The 15,090-nt window shown below is 39.4% G+C and overlaps 1 protein-coding gene across 5 annotated transcripts in view; it reads left to right on the top strand.

Moving 5' to 3' along the window:
• LOC133559018 (sphingomyelin synthase-related protein 1-like) overlaps positions 1-15,090 on the top strand; it is a 45,265-nt gene that overhangs the window by 4,529 nt on the left and 25,646 nt on the right. For all 5 annotated transcript variants that reach the window (XM_061910296.1, XM_061910298.1, XM_061910297.1 and 2 more), the window contains exons 2-5: positions 8,046-8,675; positions 8,770-8,865; positions 13,077-13,194; positions 13,318-13,468. In XM_061910296.1, the coding sequence (XP_061766280.1) occupies positions 8,046-8,675; positions 8,770-8,865; positions 13,077-13,194; positions 13,318-13,468 (995 nt within the window). The remainder of the gene's footprint in view (positions 1-8,045; positions 8,676-8,769; positions 8,866-13,076; positions 13,195-13,317; positions 13,469-15,090) is intronic.

Raw genomic sequence — 15,090 nt, forward strand, 5'->3', positions numbered from 1 at the left:
GGTAAACTAAGCATATGTAAGTTTAAAGGCCTACTGAAATTAGATTTTCTTATTTAAACATGGATAGCAGGTCCATGTTATGTGTCATAGTTGATCATTTCGCGATATTGCCATATTTCTGCTGACTGGATCGGTTCACAGCTGAGTCTGAAGCGACCGGAATGAGAATCAGCACCTCCAAGTCCGAGTCCATGGTTCTCGCCCGGAAAAGGGTGGAATGCCATCTCCGGGTTGGGGAGGAGACCCTGCCCCAAGTGGAGGAGTTCAAATACCTAGGAGTCTTGTTCACGAGTGAGGGAAGAGTCGATCGTGAGATCGACAGGCGGATCGGTGCGGCGTCTTCAGTAATGCGGACGTTGTACCGATCCGTTGTAGTGAAGAAGGAGCTGCGCCGGAAGGCAAAGCTCTCAATTTACGAGTCGATCTACGTTCCCATTCTCACCTATGGTCATGAGCTTTGGGTCATGACCGAAAGGAAAAGATCACGGGTACAAGCGGCCGAAATGAGTTTCCTCTGCCTTATGGCGGGGCTCTCCCTTAGAGATAGGGTGAGAAGTTCTGTCATCTGGGAGGAACTCAAAGTAAAGCCGCTGCTCCTCCACATCGAGAGGAACAAGATGAGGTGGTTCAGGCATTTGGTCAGGATGCCACCCGAACGCCTTCCTAGGGAGGTGTTTAGGGCACGTCCAACCAGTAGGAGGCCACGGGGAAGACCCAGGACACGTTGGGAAGACAATGTCTCCCGGCTGGCCTGGGAACGCCTCAGGATCCCCCGGGAAAAGCTGGACGAAGTGGCCGGGGAGAAGGAAGTCTCGGCTTCCCTGCTTAGGCTGCTGCTCCTGCGACCCGACCTTGGATAAGCAGAAGAAGATGGATGGATGGATTTAGTAGAGAACATAAACGATAAAGTTTGCAACTTTTGGTCGCTAATAAAAATGCCTTGCCTTTACCGGAAGTAGCAGACGATGTGTGCGTGACGTCACGGGTTGTAGAGCTCCTCACATCATCACATTGTTTACAATCATAGCCAGCAGCAGTTAGAGCTATTCGGACCGAGAAAGCGACAATTTCCCCATTAATTTGAGCGAGGATGAAAGATTCGTGGATGAGGAAATTTATAGTGAAAGACTAGAAAAAATAAAAAAAAAGGCGATTGCAGTGGGAGCGACTCAGATGTTTTTAGACACATTTACTAGGATAATTCTGGGAAATCCCTTATCTGCCTATTGTGTTGCTAGTGTTTTAGTGAGTTAAATAGTACCTGAAAGTCGGAGGGGTGTGGCTACGGGTGTGCTGACGCCAGAGTCTCTGAGGGAAGTCCCGGCAGCTGCAGCAGGACAGAAGCTCCGCTGATCTCCGGCAAGAGCAGACTTATTACCACAATTTTCTCACCGAAAACTGCCGGTTGACATGTAGTCGGGATCCATGTTCGCTTGACCGCTCTGATCCATAGTAAAGCTTCACCTCTGGGAATTTTAAACAAGGAAACACTGTGTGTTTGTGTAGCTAAAGGCTAAAAGCTTCCCACCTCCATCTTTCTACTTTGACTTCTCCATTATTAATTGAACAATTTGCAAAAGATTTAGCAACAGATATGTCCAAAATACTGTTTAATTATGCGATTAAATCAGACTACTCATAGCTTGGATCGGGCTGGAAAATAATGTTCCCTACAACCCGAGACGTTTTCAACACGACACTTCGAGGGAAATTTTAAATTGCAATTTAGTAAACTAAAAAGGCCGTATTGGCATGTGTTGCAATGTTAATATTTCATCATTGATGTACAAACTATCAGACTAAGTGGTCTGTAGTAGTGGGTTTCAGTAGGCCTTTAATTAACTGGAAGAGGGGGCCTTTGGATTGTAAAATAAACTTACATTGATAGGTTGATTGGCAACACTAAATTAGCCCTAGTGTGTGAATGTGAGTGTGAATGTTGTCTGTCGATCTGTGTTGGCCCTGCGATGAGGTGGCGACTTGTCCAGGGTGTACACCGCCTTCCGCCCGATTGTAGCTGAGATAGGCTCCAGCGCCCCCCGCAAACCCGAAGGGAATAAGCGGTTGAAAATGGATGGATAGATGGTCAAAAATTCAAATTAGGCTGTGGTTTTCTCTTGTTTGAGGTAACTATGAAATAACTGCTAAAATAAAAATAGTAATTTGCATGTGCCAAACTTCAATCAGTATTCAGAGAAAACAAACAGTATTATTTTTTATGTGAACTAGCAGGAGAATAAAAAATGTGTGATAATTCAGTTCTTCAGCCGTATTGTACAAATCCAATAATTTTTGCTGTGCTACTTTTGCATCTTTGATTATTAAAATATAAGTCATAAATAACCACCTAATGCCTTTATGATGCATGGCCGGGAGCTGATTGACTTATAATGATGAGTGTAAATTGTTACTGCATACAGTCATGTTATTCGGCACTTGCCAACCTTTGAGTCGAAGGGAGGATGCCCGGCGAGTTGACCTGTTGTCATCTTATCTACTGGTCAAAGGGCAACAAGAGAAAACGTGAGGACAGTTTAGTTTCAACGACATCCATTTCTGTCTGTTCAAAGCAGAACATAAATATGTGATTTGAGTTAAGGTGGGAGGGAGGGCGATGTGTTTTTTTAATCTGAAAAAAACAAACAACAGTCTAATAGGGTTATAGTTTTGCCGCCAGTGTTGTTCCAGTCAGCAGCCTGAACCTAGAAAAGTAAAAAGCCTGCAGTACTTGTGCTGCCTCATTAAGTACACATTGAGATGACCATCACATGAAACACGTGGAGCAACTCCTACAGTACTGCTACAACACTAAAACTAATGTTGTCCAAGGCAAACAAAATGTCCATTTGTATGCACTCTAAGGCTTTAGAAGGAAATGATGTTTTTGGCCTCAGAAACATCATTCATTATTCTACCATCTGTGTACAGACCCTTAACCAAACCCAATAGGTGCGGTGAAAAAAATCTAATATTATTAAAGAATATATATTTTTCTGCAATTGATTTAGCAAATAAAACCCAGTAATAACCTGAAACATTTCAGGTAAGCCATGTGCAAATGCACATATAAAAGCGTATATACATAAATATTTTTTTCTATCACAAATGTAATTCTGAATCAGTAAATTTAGGTGGTTTGTTATTTGTATTTTTGCAATGAGACATTTTTGTTATTTAAACAAACAGTTATTTGTGTATGTATATGATGCAAAAACATACAACATATTGAATGGAATAATTCATGTTTTTAATACACTAAAATATTAGTTTTTGAAGTACAATCAATTGTACTTTTGAGAGGACTAAGAAATGTGAATTACCAAAGTATCTACTGTGTGAATGTGAGTGTGAATGTTGTCTGTCCATCTGTGTTGGCCCTGCGATGAGGTGGCGACTTGTCCAGGGTGTACCCCGCCTTCCGCCCGATTGTAGCTGAGATAGGCACCAGCGCCCCCCGCGTCCCCAAAAGGGAATAAGCGGTAGAAAATGGATGGATGGATCATCCATTCATCTTCTTCCGCTTATCCGAGGTCGGTTCGCGGGGGCAGCAGCCTAAGCAGGGAAGCCCATACTTTCCTCTCCCCAGCCACTTCATCCAGCTCTTCTCGGGGGATCCCGAAGTATCAATTTAATTTTACTATTTTTTTAATCCAATTGTAATGCAAAGGATACATTTTTGGGATTTTCAAACCGACTTGTGCTGGTATTTTTTTTATGGAAGCTACTGTATGTATGGCACACAAACATCTGCTTCAACAAAACATGAGTTTGTTTTTATCATATTATTTGTATTTTTATCATATTATTTCATATATTTACCATTGACTTTCTCCCCCCAAAAAATTGATGCCAAATCAAAAATTGTATGTACACACTTGGGCTAATCATGCAATTTATTTTGACGGTACAAACTCTTTTACCTTAACCGCTATACGGTCAGTGATCAGATCAATGAAAAAAATTAATACATAACTTTAAAATACAGTCTAAAAGACCTTTATATAAAACTTTTACATGGTTTCATACAAATAAATGACATGCATTAAAGTAAAACGTTTAAAACGATCCCGAATGACATTCTGACAATACGGTTGCATTTGTATGCAAATCCATCTGGTGGCACGCCAACAAATCAAATGGTTAAAGTACAGTGTTTTATGTTCCTATATTCAAACAGTGTTACTGTTCAAACTGTGTATAATGTTACAGTGGCCAGAAAATGCTACACTACTGAATTTTTATGTTGGTCAATATGGTGGTACTTGTAGAGTCAAGTTCTTTCTGAGGTGATAAACAAAGTTTTAGAACCACTCTACTAGAGCAATAGAATGAATGTTATGGCAAGTTGAACATGTTTTGTTTATTTTGAACTATTTTTGCTAAAATACGCATTGAGGCTTGAAATGTGTTTAATCCGATTACTCTATTAATCAAACAAACTGATAGATTACTTGGTTAGTAAAATAATCCATAGCTTTAGCCCTTATCATGTGGACTTGTTTTAAACACAGAAACCCCTTCATAAGGCTTTGGTCCTATTTTCATATAGCATAATTTGTAAATGAAAGTTTGGGTTGAATAATGTAAACTGTGGTTATCTCACATCGTTCTCAGCCACAGTATGTGCTGATTAAAGATAAATCAACAGTGGGCTTAGTGATTCAAAGAGGGTTTCTGAGTCAGTAAGAAAAACATGTTGTCGGTGCATTTAACCATTTCAGTGGTTTTGAATCAATCAATCAGCTTTTCATTTCATGTTTGAACAATAGGACCTTTAATAACTTTTGGTAAAGTGGTGATGACTGCAATAGTTTGAAGTTTGTTGGAGCCTTTATTCACATCTTAAAGTCACGTTTTTTGACAAGAGGTCCGCTAAGGCGTGACGTTTTTGGTTGACGTAGACAGAACATTTTGGGACAAGTTGTTGATAATGGATGAATGGATGGGTATATCTTTCCATCTACCCATCAGGTTTTAATTTGTAAAAATCTGTAAAACTCTAAATATAAACATGAATTAAACATAACAAAAGTATAACGTCCATTGTGTACTTTACATGAATAATGTCTATTGTGTATTTTACATAAATAAAATAGAAGGTTTAGTGTTAATATATCCACACAATAAACTAAAAAGGTTTACACATATAGAAATAACACAACAGTCGCACAACAAACATTGAATGTGACTTAACTTAGCGGTATTGCCCTCAACTGGTCAAATTTATCACTACATGTATTAAACGAGATTTGCTTGTTACTCTCAGACAAAAAAACGACCAGAAATACAAAAGACATTGCAAAGTCAGCAATTGTTTTTCAAGGGTTGAATGTGTAGTCTTCTTCTACTGATCCCTACTGCTGCTTCAAATTTGATGTGAAGTGAATTATATTTATACAGCGCTTTTCTCTAGTGACTCAAAGCGCTTTTTATATAGTGAAACCCACTATCTAAGTTACATTTAAACCAGTGTGGGTGGCACTGGGAGCAGGTGGGTAAAGTGTCTTGCCCAAGTGACTACGATGGCGGAAGCGGGGATCGAACCTGCAACCCTCAAGTTGCTGGCACGGCCACTCTACCAACTGAGCTATACCACCCGTGACACATATGCCTCGCTGTGGCCCCCTGCAGAGTAGCGGGAGTACTGGTGGTTTCATCATTCCTATTTGTGTGATGTCCGGCAGGCCAAATGAAAAGCTTTGGTGGGCCGGATGTGGCCCGCGGGCCGCCAGTTGAATAAAGCTGCACTACACTGTGTGCTCACTGTTTCAACTCAGACATCTCACTCACTTGTAAGTTACACTGAGGAAGATTACAGTATTGCCACTTTTGAGCTAACCTTAGAGATTTATTTGTGTCTTCCTTGCCTCACAATACGAAGGTCCTGCAGTCCTGGGTTCTGTGTGGAGTTTGCATTTCCTCCCCGTGAATGCGTGGGTTCCCTCCGGGTACTCCGGCTTCCTCCCACTTCCAAAGACATGCACCTGGGGATAGGTTGATTGGCAACACTAAAATTGGCCCTAGTGTGTGAATGTGAGTGTGAATGTTGTCTGTCTATCTGTGTTGGCCCTGCGATGACGTGGCGACTTGTCCAGGGTGTACCCGCCTTCCGCCCGATTGTAGCTGAGATAGGCGCCAGCGCCCCCCCGCCACCCCGAAAGGGAATAAGCGGTAGTGAATGGATGGATGGGTGGATGTATTTCTTGACTATTGCGACCGTTTTTTGTCATTAAAGAAAGCTAGCAGGGTCATTGATTCTGTACCGTTGCAAGATGTAGTTGGAGAGAATGGTGTTATCCTTCCTGCAGACCCTGAGACTATAGTTTAAGAAGGTAGTAATGATTAAAAGACAACCACAAGTATTAAAGCAAGTGTAACTGAGGGCCATTTTGTTTTATGATTTTATCTGTATGTCAATGTTATTCAGTTAAATGCAGAATCTGCTTTTATCGTGAAGTCCGAGAGTGAGGTTGGCTTTGACATGCTTGACTAAAGAATGTGTCGCATCAGGGCAAAAAAGACAAAATTGAATGTTTTGGAATTTTTTTTTATTATTATTTCATTAAATTGTTGTAATACATTTTTTTCATTTGTGTATTCTAAATGTCCTTTGTGTTTTTGTGTACATTGTCAGTGACTTAGGATATAAATTAATGAATATTTTAGGTATGAGATGATCCGACTTAAACTAAGTCGTGACTTACATCACTGTCTGCAGACTTGTTCATAGTCTCTCCCGTCCAAAGGCAAAACCCAGTAACTCAATTTTGGTCAAAACTGAGCTGATAATAATTTTGGAGTTCCTAGGTGATATGCTTTACATTAGTGTATGCGAAATTGCAATTTGTTCCGTAAGTAAGGTGTTACGTGCATGGCAGGACCTAGCAACTACCACATAACCGCGTAGATACAACAGAAGAACCTAGTATCTCAAGGGACCAATCGGAATTTCTTTGTCAGTCGCCTTATTGTCTTTAATGAGACATTTGCACGAATGGGGGCCGACAGTCAACCTGATTATGTGATATTATGGCACGAGGGGATATTTGGAAGATTGGCCCAGGACGTTGCAAGCACCTTCATTAAATGTATTGTTCTTGATTCTTCCCCTTGCATACTCTTTTGGGCAGATAACTGTGGAGGTCAAAATGAAAACTGGATGCTGTACACGGCTCTTGCTCAATGTGCAAACGCAGAATGGGGCCCACCCGAGATTGTGATAAAATATCTGGAGAAAGGGCACACGTTGATGAGAGCAGATTCAATCCATGGCTCAATCGGCAAGAAAATGAAAGCTCAAGAAAACATCTCTACGTTTGATGACTTTGTAGATCTTTGTAAGACAGCATCAAGATAGATTGGTTTTCCTTTGTTTTCTCAAAATCAGCTAGAAGTGAGTTACTAGGTTTTGCCTTTGGACGGGAGATCTGAGGACCATCGGTTGATATTTTAGGGCTGCAGCAATTAATTGATACAAAAAAAGATTGGATTTGTTTTTGTTTCAATTAATCCTTTCATGAGTGTAACTAATACAAATGTATAAAATCTGGACCACATGGATTGCCCGGTAATTTAAATACTGTACAGCCTCAGCAATGGAGCGCACATGAGAGTGGTGTTTTCTTTTTTTTAAATGCTAAAAGAGAAATTTCAACATAGCTGCATTTGTTACAGAGCTGGTTATAGCAAGCAGAATAATTGTTGTTTAGTTTAACTATTGTCCCTAAAATACACATTAAGGCAAATAGTTTTTTTATTCGATTACTTGATTAATCAAACAAATTAATTGATAGATTACTAAAATAATTGCTGGATGCAGCCTTAATATTTTCAACTGTCTGTCCAGTATTGTGCAATAACGAGGTATCTTTTTAGAACACAATTGTATACAAGATATGTAAGGGGCCCTTGCTCCTGTTTGATAGGCCCCTGGCCTGGAAAACTTTGAAGACCCCTTTCTTTTTTGATAGCATCGGTTTTAGTTATCTGTATCATCAGAGTCCACTATGCTAATTGAATCACTGTGTGTTTGTTGTTGCCTGCAGTGCCATGGCGTCTGAGCACGGTGCCAGCACGTGGAGGTGCAAGCAGGTGGCCCAGTGGCTGCAGGAGCATGGATTTGATAACTTAGTGGAGCTGCTTTGCACTCGGCACCGCCTGGATGGACCTAGTCTCCTCGCTCTGACTGAGGAAGACCTGCGGGGGCCTCCTCTGGGACTCACTGTGCTTGGAGACATCAAGAGGCTGGCCATATCCCTCCGCCAGCTCCAAAGACAGAACCAAGCCCAGCTGGAAGAGCTTGGTCTCCAGTCTGGAGGCAGTCTTGCTGCTCGGCTCCCATTGGCTCCCACTGTGGCAACCGAGGGGAGCTGGGACATATCTGACAGGCGCTACAATGAGGGAGATTGTCCCGGGAACGGCACTGAGCTGCGACTGAGGAATGGCGGTCGATTTGAAAATGGCTCTGATGGGAAACTGATATGTCACACTCACTCCAACGGGAGGTGTCGCCAGCACTTGGCTGGACGACTGGACCCAGAAGTCTGGAAAACTGTCTTAAGCGTCGTATACGTCTTTCTAGTCTTTGGCTTAACATCTTTTGTCATGGTTATTGTACATGAGCGCGTCCCAGACATGAGGACGTATCCACCGCTTCCTGATATCTTCTTGGATAGGTATCAGCTTTTTAAGCAACATTAGGTCATTGAACGTACCTTGTCCCCATATCTAATCTGTATGCTGATACTGATGTTTTTTCACTCCTGACAGTGTTCCCAGAATTCCTTGGGCTTTTGCAATGGCTGAGGCGTGTGGCCTCATCCTGTGCTATATGCTTGTACTGATCTTGCTCCTTCATAAGCACAGGTAAGAATCAAAACCACACATTATGACAAGCAGAGGTGGGAATCTTTGGGCTCCTTACTATTCAATTGCAATTACGATTGAGGAGCTACGATTTAATTAAACAATAATTATTGATACATCTTTGATTTATGTATATTGATGGAGTTTTACATTTCTTTTCGTTTCGCTTGCAACTCTAAAAAAACAATTTGTGATAAACTGTTGAAATAATTCCTACATCTATCAAATTAATGAGAACGTGTGGAAAACTGGACGATAAGTCGTCGATTATAAAGGAGCTGGTCGGATCTCTGGGTGAGGTGGCTCGCTGCTGTCAGCCACATTTTAGAACTGTCAATTATTGACGTTTAGTTATCGATTATATAATTGTCCATGTCCAAATTGCGATGCATCTAAAAATCAATTACCTCTAATTAGAGATGTCGATAAATGCTTTAAAATGTAATATCGGAAATTATCGGTATCAGTTTCAAAGTTATCAGTATCTGTTTCAAAAAGTAAAGAGTGCCAATAAACCTTAAAGGCACAGCCTTTGCGTGCCGGCCCAGTCACATTATATATGCAGCTTTTACGCACGCACGCACACACACACACACACACACACACACACACACACACACACACACACACACACAAGTGAATGCAAGATATACTTGATCAACAGCCATACAGGTCACACTGAGGGTGGTCGTATAAACAACTTTGTCACACATTTGCGCCACACTGTGAACCCACATCAAACAAGAATGAAAAACACATTTTGAGAGAACATCCGTACCATTACACAACATAAGCACAACAGTACAAATACCCAGGTTCCCTTGCAGCACTAACTCTCCCGGGACGCTGCAATATACACCCCCGCTACCGCCAAACCCTGCCCCTCCAACTTCGCCCAACTCAACCCCACCCCCATCTCCCAAATTCGGAGTTCTCAAGGTTGGCAAGTATGTTTTAGTATACTCTGGACTGAAGCTGTGTGCCTTCATTGTTTTTGTAACTGTTGTTTTGAGGCATGTTTAAAAGAAAAAAAAAAAATAATGCACTTTGTGAAAGTCAAGGTATAGTATTTCCCATAGTTGTAATGGGTGTCAGGATTATCTCAGGGAGAGCATGTCACGAATTCCAAGCTGTTTTGAGGAATGTTAAAAAAAATAATGCACTTTGTGACTTCAATAATAAGTATGGCAGTGCCATGTTGACATTTTTTTCCATAACTTGAGTTGATTTATTTTGGAAAACCTTGTTACATTGTTTAATGCATCCAGCGGGGCATCACAACAAAATCAGGCATAATAATGTGTTAATTCCACGACTGTATATATCGGTTGATATCGGTATCGGTAATTAAGAGTTGGACAATATCGGAATATCAGATATCGGAAAAAAAGCCATTATCGGACATTTTTACCTCCAAAGACAAGTATTGTTAATGTATACAATACAATGAAACAAAAGAGCACACTTTACAAAAATACAGCCCAAACTTGGTCATCCAAAGGTTTAGGTCTTTTACTTCCAAACTGCTGCACACATAAAGGTGAAAACTTGTCAAAACATGCACCCATACTCAGGGGATTAGCAATATATTCTTGGCCCCAGACACAAGACTCCTGAAGTGCCACCCTCCCCTTTTTCACCCAACCTCGTCGCTCCATACATGTTATTTTTACATGCACTAGAAAATAATTATTGCATGGATTTGGTTGACCCAGCTTTTTAAAACATGTAAAAACCTTAATTAGTTTTTTGACTTTTAACAGATGGGATTAACATATGTAGATAAACCTGCCTAAATACTTTTTTGTTTAAAAAAAAAAAAGTTGTTTCAGAGGGGTTTTAACACAAGAGTGCCAACAAATTCAATCTAAAGTACCTGTCACTCACTTAAAGATAACTATAATTCAGTCAAGTGTTCCTTTACGTCAGAGTGTAAAGTAGATATTAGCGTATACAAATAAGATTATCATAATACAAAATTATCATGATACATAGTTATGGGCCTGCTGCAATTCAAAGCTTTGCAAGCAGCCCATATTATTATTCCTCTTACTTCAACTTTTTTTTATAGTTCTTGTATCTTATTCCGCGCTTAATTCAAGACCAACTGGCCAACGAACCCCGACATATCTTATACCGTCGGAAAGGTCTCGCTCGCGCAGACAGTGATATTTATAGCTGGGAACATTTCATGTTACCATGACAACGCTATTTACGAAAATAAAAAAGAAAATGGGTCAATTGAAGTTGTGCTTACCCTTTTAATTTCAGTGCTATACACCTTAGTCATATAACTTGGAATATGACACATGCAAACTGTTAGCATGCTAACGTTATCAATCAATCAATCAAAGTTTACTTATGTAGCCCTTAACAGATGTCTCAAAGGGCTGCACAAGCCACAACGACTTCTTAGGCTCAGATCCCACATGTGATCATGCAAACATTAGCATTCAACTTTTTCAGCCAATGTTACACTTTTTTTAGTGTAACTCCACTGCCATAAACCTTAGAGTCATATAACTTGGTATGTGACACATGCTAACTTTTAGCATGGTATAGTTTTAGGCTAGCTCTTCAGCTCATTTTGTACGGTTGCTTATTTTGAGGCCGTTTACTCCTGAGTTCTATAACTTTGTGTGGTAAGTGTTAGCATGCTAACGGTAGCTAAAGCCTGCTCTTTAGCTCATTTTTTAGAGTTTCACCTAAAAGTCACAGATTCGCCATCTTAAAAGTACGCCAACCGGCACAGATAGCAGGCCCATAAAAATGTTCAAGTTATTATAATGATTATATTATTGTTACTGTGTTTTCTGGTGGTTATTTAGTAGTTTGCACAGTACAGTACATATTCCGTACAATTGACCACTAAATGGTAACACCCGAATAAGTTTTTCAACTTGTTTAAGTCGGGGTCCACGTTAATCAATTCATGGTTAATTGAATTGAATTATATTTATATAGCGCTTTTTCTCTAGTGACTCAAAGCGCAATACATAGTGAAACCCAATGTCTAATTTTTACATTTAAACCAGTGTGGGTGGCACTGGGAGCTGGTGGGTAAAGTGTCTTGCCCAAGGACACAACGGCAGTGACTAGGATGGCGGAAGCGTGGATCGAACCTGCAACCCTCAAGTTGCTGGCACGGCCGCTCTACCAACTGAGTTATACTAACTAAGCAACTAAGCATTCCACTGTCTTTAAAACCTAGTGACGCCTGTTTCTAACTTTAATCGAGGGTCTTTGAACACACCACAGTTATGTTCCTTTCCCTAAAATAACAATAATCCCCTCCATTAAGGCAGATAAACGCATTTTCTTAGTATCTTATGTAACATTATCACTGAGGCTAAACATGTCACACACCGAGAAAAAGCCAGAAGCAGGCATGCTAATAGCTAAGCTAACCGCTTAGCTAACATTGAACAACACCAAGAAATAAGTGCTTACGAAAGATTAAGAAGTGTAGATGGAATCATGGTACAACAGAAATAAAGCAGTTCTTAACATGAATTTAACAAGTAGATCAATAAGAGTATAGAGAGAGGATTTTATATAACAACTGTTAAAGTAATTTAAAGTACCAATGATTGTCACACACACACTAGGTGTGGCGAAATTATTCCCTGCATTTGACCCATCACCCTTGATCACTCCCTGGGAGGTGAAGGGAGCAGTGAGCAGCAGCAGTGGCCACGCCTGGGAATCATTTTTGGTGATTCAACCCCCAATTCCAACCCTTGATGCTTGGTTGTCAATACCAAGGGTAGTATCAGTAAATGAGCAATACTAGAGTAAGGTCGATATTTTTATTTTCTCAAAATATTTTGTTGTTTTTTTGTTAATGTTTACAAACTAAAAAAACACATTTCTGGACACAGAAGTACTTTGAGGGCCAAAGAAAAGGATGTAGTTTTGTTTTTTTAGGAAATTGTATACTCTTGACTTTGTTTTGCCTAAACAATTGTATATAATAAAAGAGAATAGGGGAATAGTTTTAACATTGTGTTGATATCGTTACACTGTCGATAGCATTTACCATAAATACATTGAAACATTTCAGTCAATACATGTGCTCATTGGTATTCATGCTATTGGTATCACCGGATCTCGCGCATCGATGATCGATAACGTAATTGGCAGAAAAAAACTTCTGATAGTAACATCCCTAGTTTTCACATATCTCCTCCAAATCCCATCTTCTCTTACAGGTCTATTCTCTTGAGACGATTGTGTTCTCTGATTGGGACTGTATTTTTGCTTCGTTGCTGCACCATGTTTGTCACCTCCCTCTCAGTGCCCGGCCAGCACCTCAAGTGCGCCAGTAAGGTGAGAAACTTCTCCCATTCTGCAGAGATGACAAAGCGTATGTGTTGAAGATGCTAAAAATGTACTATTGTTGCTGTGAGTCACGACATGCCCGCCTCTAACGGGGTCCTCTTGTTCCCTCAGACATACGGTGATTCATGGGAAAAAATACAGAGGACGCTAACAATCTGGGTCGGATTCGGGATGACACTGACCGGTGTCCAAACGTGCGGTGACTACATGTTCAGCGGGCACACGGTCGTCATTACGATGCTCAACTTTTTTGTGACGGAATGTGAGTTTGTTTTATCTAACTTCTATGATTTATGAGAAAAGGATACAGTCATTATTGCTTTGTCAGACTCCAGTGAAAACTGACAAACGTGGTGTTATTTATTGGCTTCTTCACCTGGGCGCCTTTTTTTCCTCAAGATATAAATCTTCCATAACCGACCGACCATTTGAGTTTTCAAAGAAAGTTCAATAATGAGCAATTAAAGGTCAGCTATCTGCTCGCGGAAACAAATATCAGAATAAGAGATTCTTTATTAATCCACAAGTCCCTTCAGGCAGGGTTGTTTTTATGGAAATGTTTTCAAAACAAAATACAACCAGAAAATGGGTCAAAATACAGCAACAACACACAATATGGAGACAAAACGCTGAACTATTGATACTAATGTCTGATAATGACACAAATAATATATATATTATTTTTCTTTAAATTCTAAAAATATATGAAGTCGCCCCTCGCATCATTTTACTTTTTTCTATGCGGCCATTGGCAGACAGTTTAAACACTATTTATAATTTACTAATTCTACGCATTTAAACATTTTGTTAGCATAGCTGTGCTTTAGTCACATTAAAACATTCATAGTGACACATATGATGCAGTGTTGTATTTATTTCAGTATTTATCTTGAGTATTTTGCTCCTAGACACTAAATAGTTGAGCTGAAAGTGATTAAAAGTACTTTTTATTTGTTGAAGGTGAATGATTCAAAAAACTGCCAAGGACCCAAAACATTGTGTAAGTAGAATTTTATTTTAAAATATTTGCCATTTTATGTTATTACAGGTATCAATCAATCAATCAATGTTTACTTATATGTGTATATATGTGTGTGTATATATATATGTATATACGTGTACATATATGTGTTGGGTGTAGATTTATGTATAAATATGTGTGTGTATATATGTGTATGTGTATATGTATATATATATATATTTACAGGTATTTATATGTGTGTGTGTGTGTATTTATATATAAATATGTGTGTGTGTGTGTGTATATATATATATATGTATATATATATATATATATATATATATATATATATATACATATATACACAGTATATGGATAAGCGATAGAAAATGGATGGATGTGTGTGTGTGTGTGTGTGTATATATATATATATATATATATATATATATATATATATATATATATATATATTGTTTGTGTTGTGGTTTGTGCAGCCCTTTGTAAGTAGATTTAAACAAACCCCGTTTCCATATGAGTTGCGAAATTGTGTTAGATGTAAATATAAACGGAATACAGGGATTTGCAAATCATTTTAAACCCATATTCAGTTGAATATGCTAAAAAGACAACATATTTGATGTTCAAACTGATAAACATTTTTTTTTTTTAAATAATCATTAACTTTAGAATTTGATGCCAGCAACACATGACAAAGAAGTTGGGAAAGGTGGCAATAAATACTGATAAAGTTGAGGAATGCTCATCAAACACTTATTTGGAACATCCCACAGGTGTGCAGGCTAATTGGGAACAGGTGGGTGCCATGATTGGGTATAAAAACAGCTTCCCGAAAAATGGTCAGTCTTTCACAAGAAAGGATGGGTGGAGGTACACCCCTTTGTCCACAAGTGCGTGAGCAAATA

Source organism: Nerophis ophidion, linkage group LG09 (assembly GCF_033978795.1).
Source record: "Nerophis ophidion isolate RoL-2023_Sa linkage group LG09, RoL_Noph_v1.0, whole genome shotgun sequence".
Classification (NCBI taxonomy): domain Eukaryota; kingdom Metazoa; phylum Chordata; class Actinopteri; order Syngnathiformes; family Syngnathidae; genus Nerophis; species Nerophis ophidion.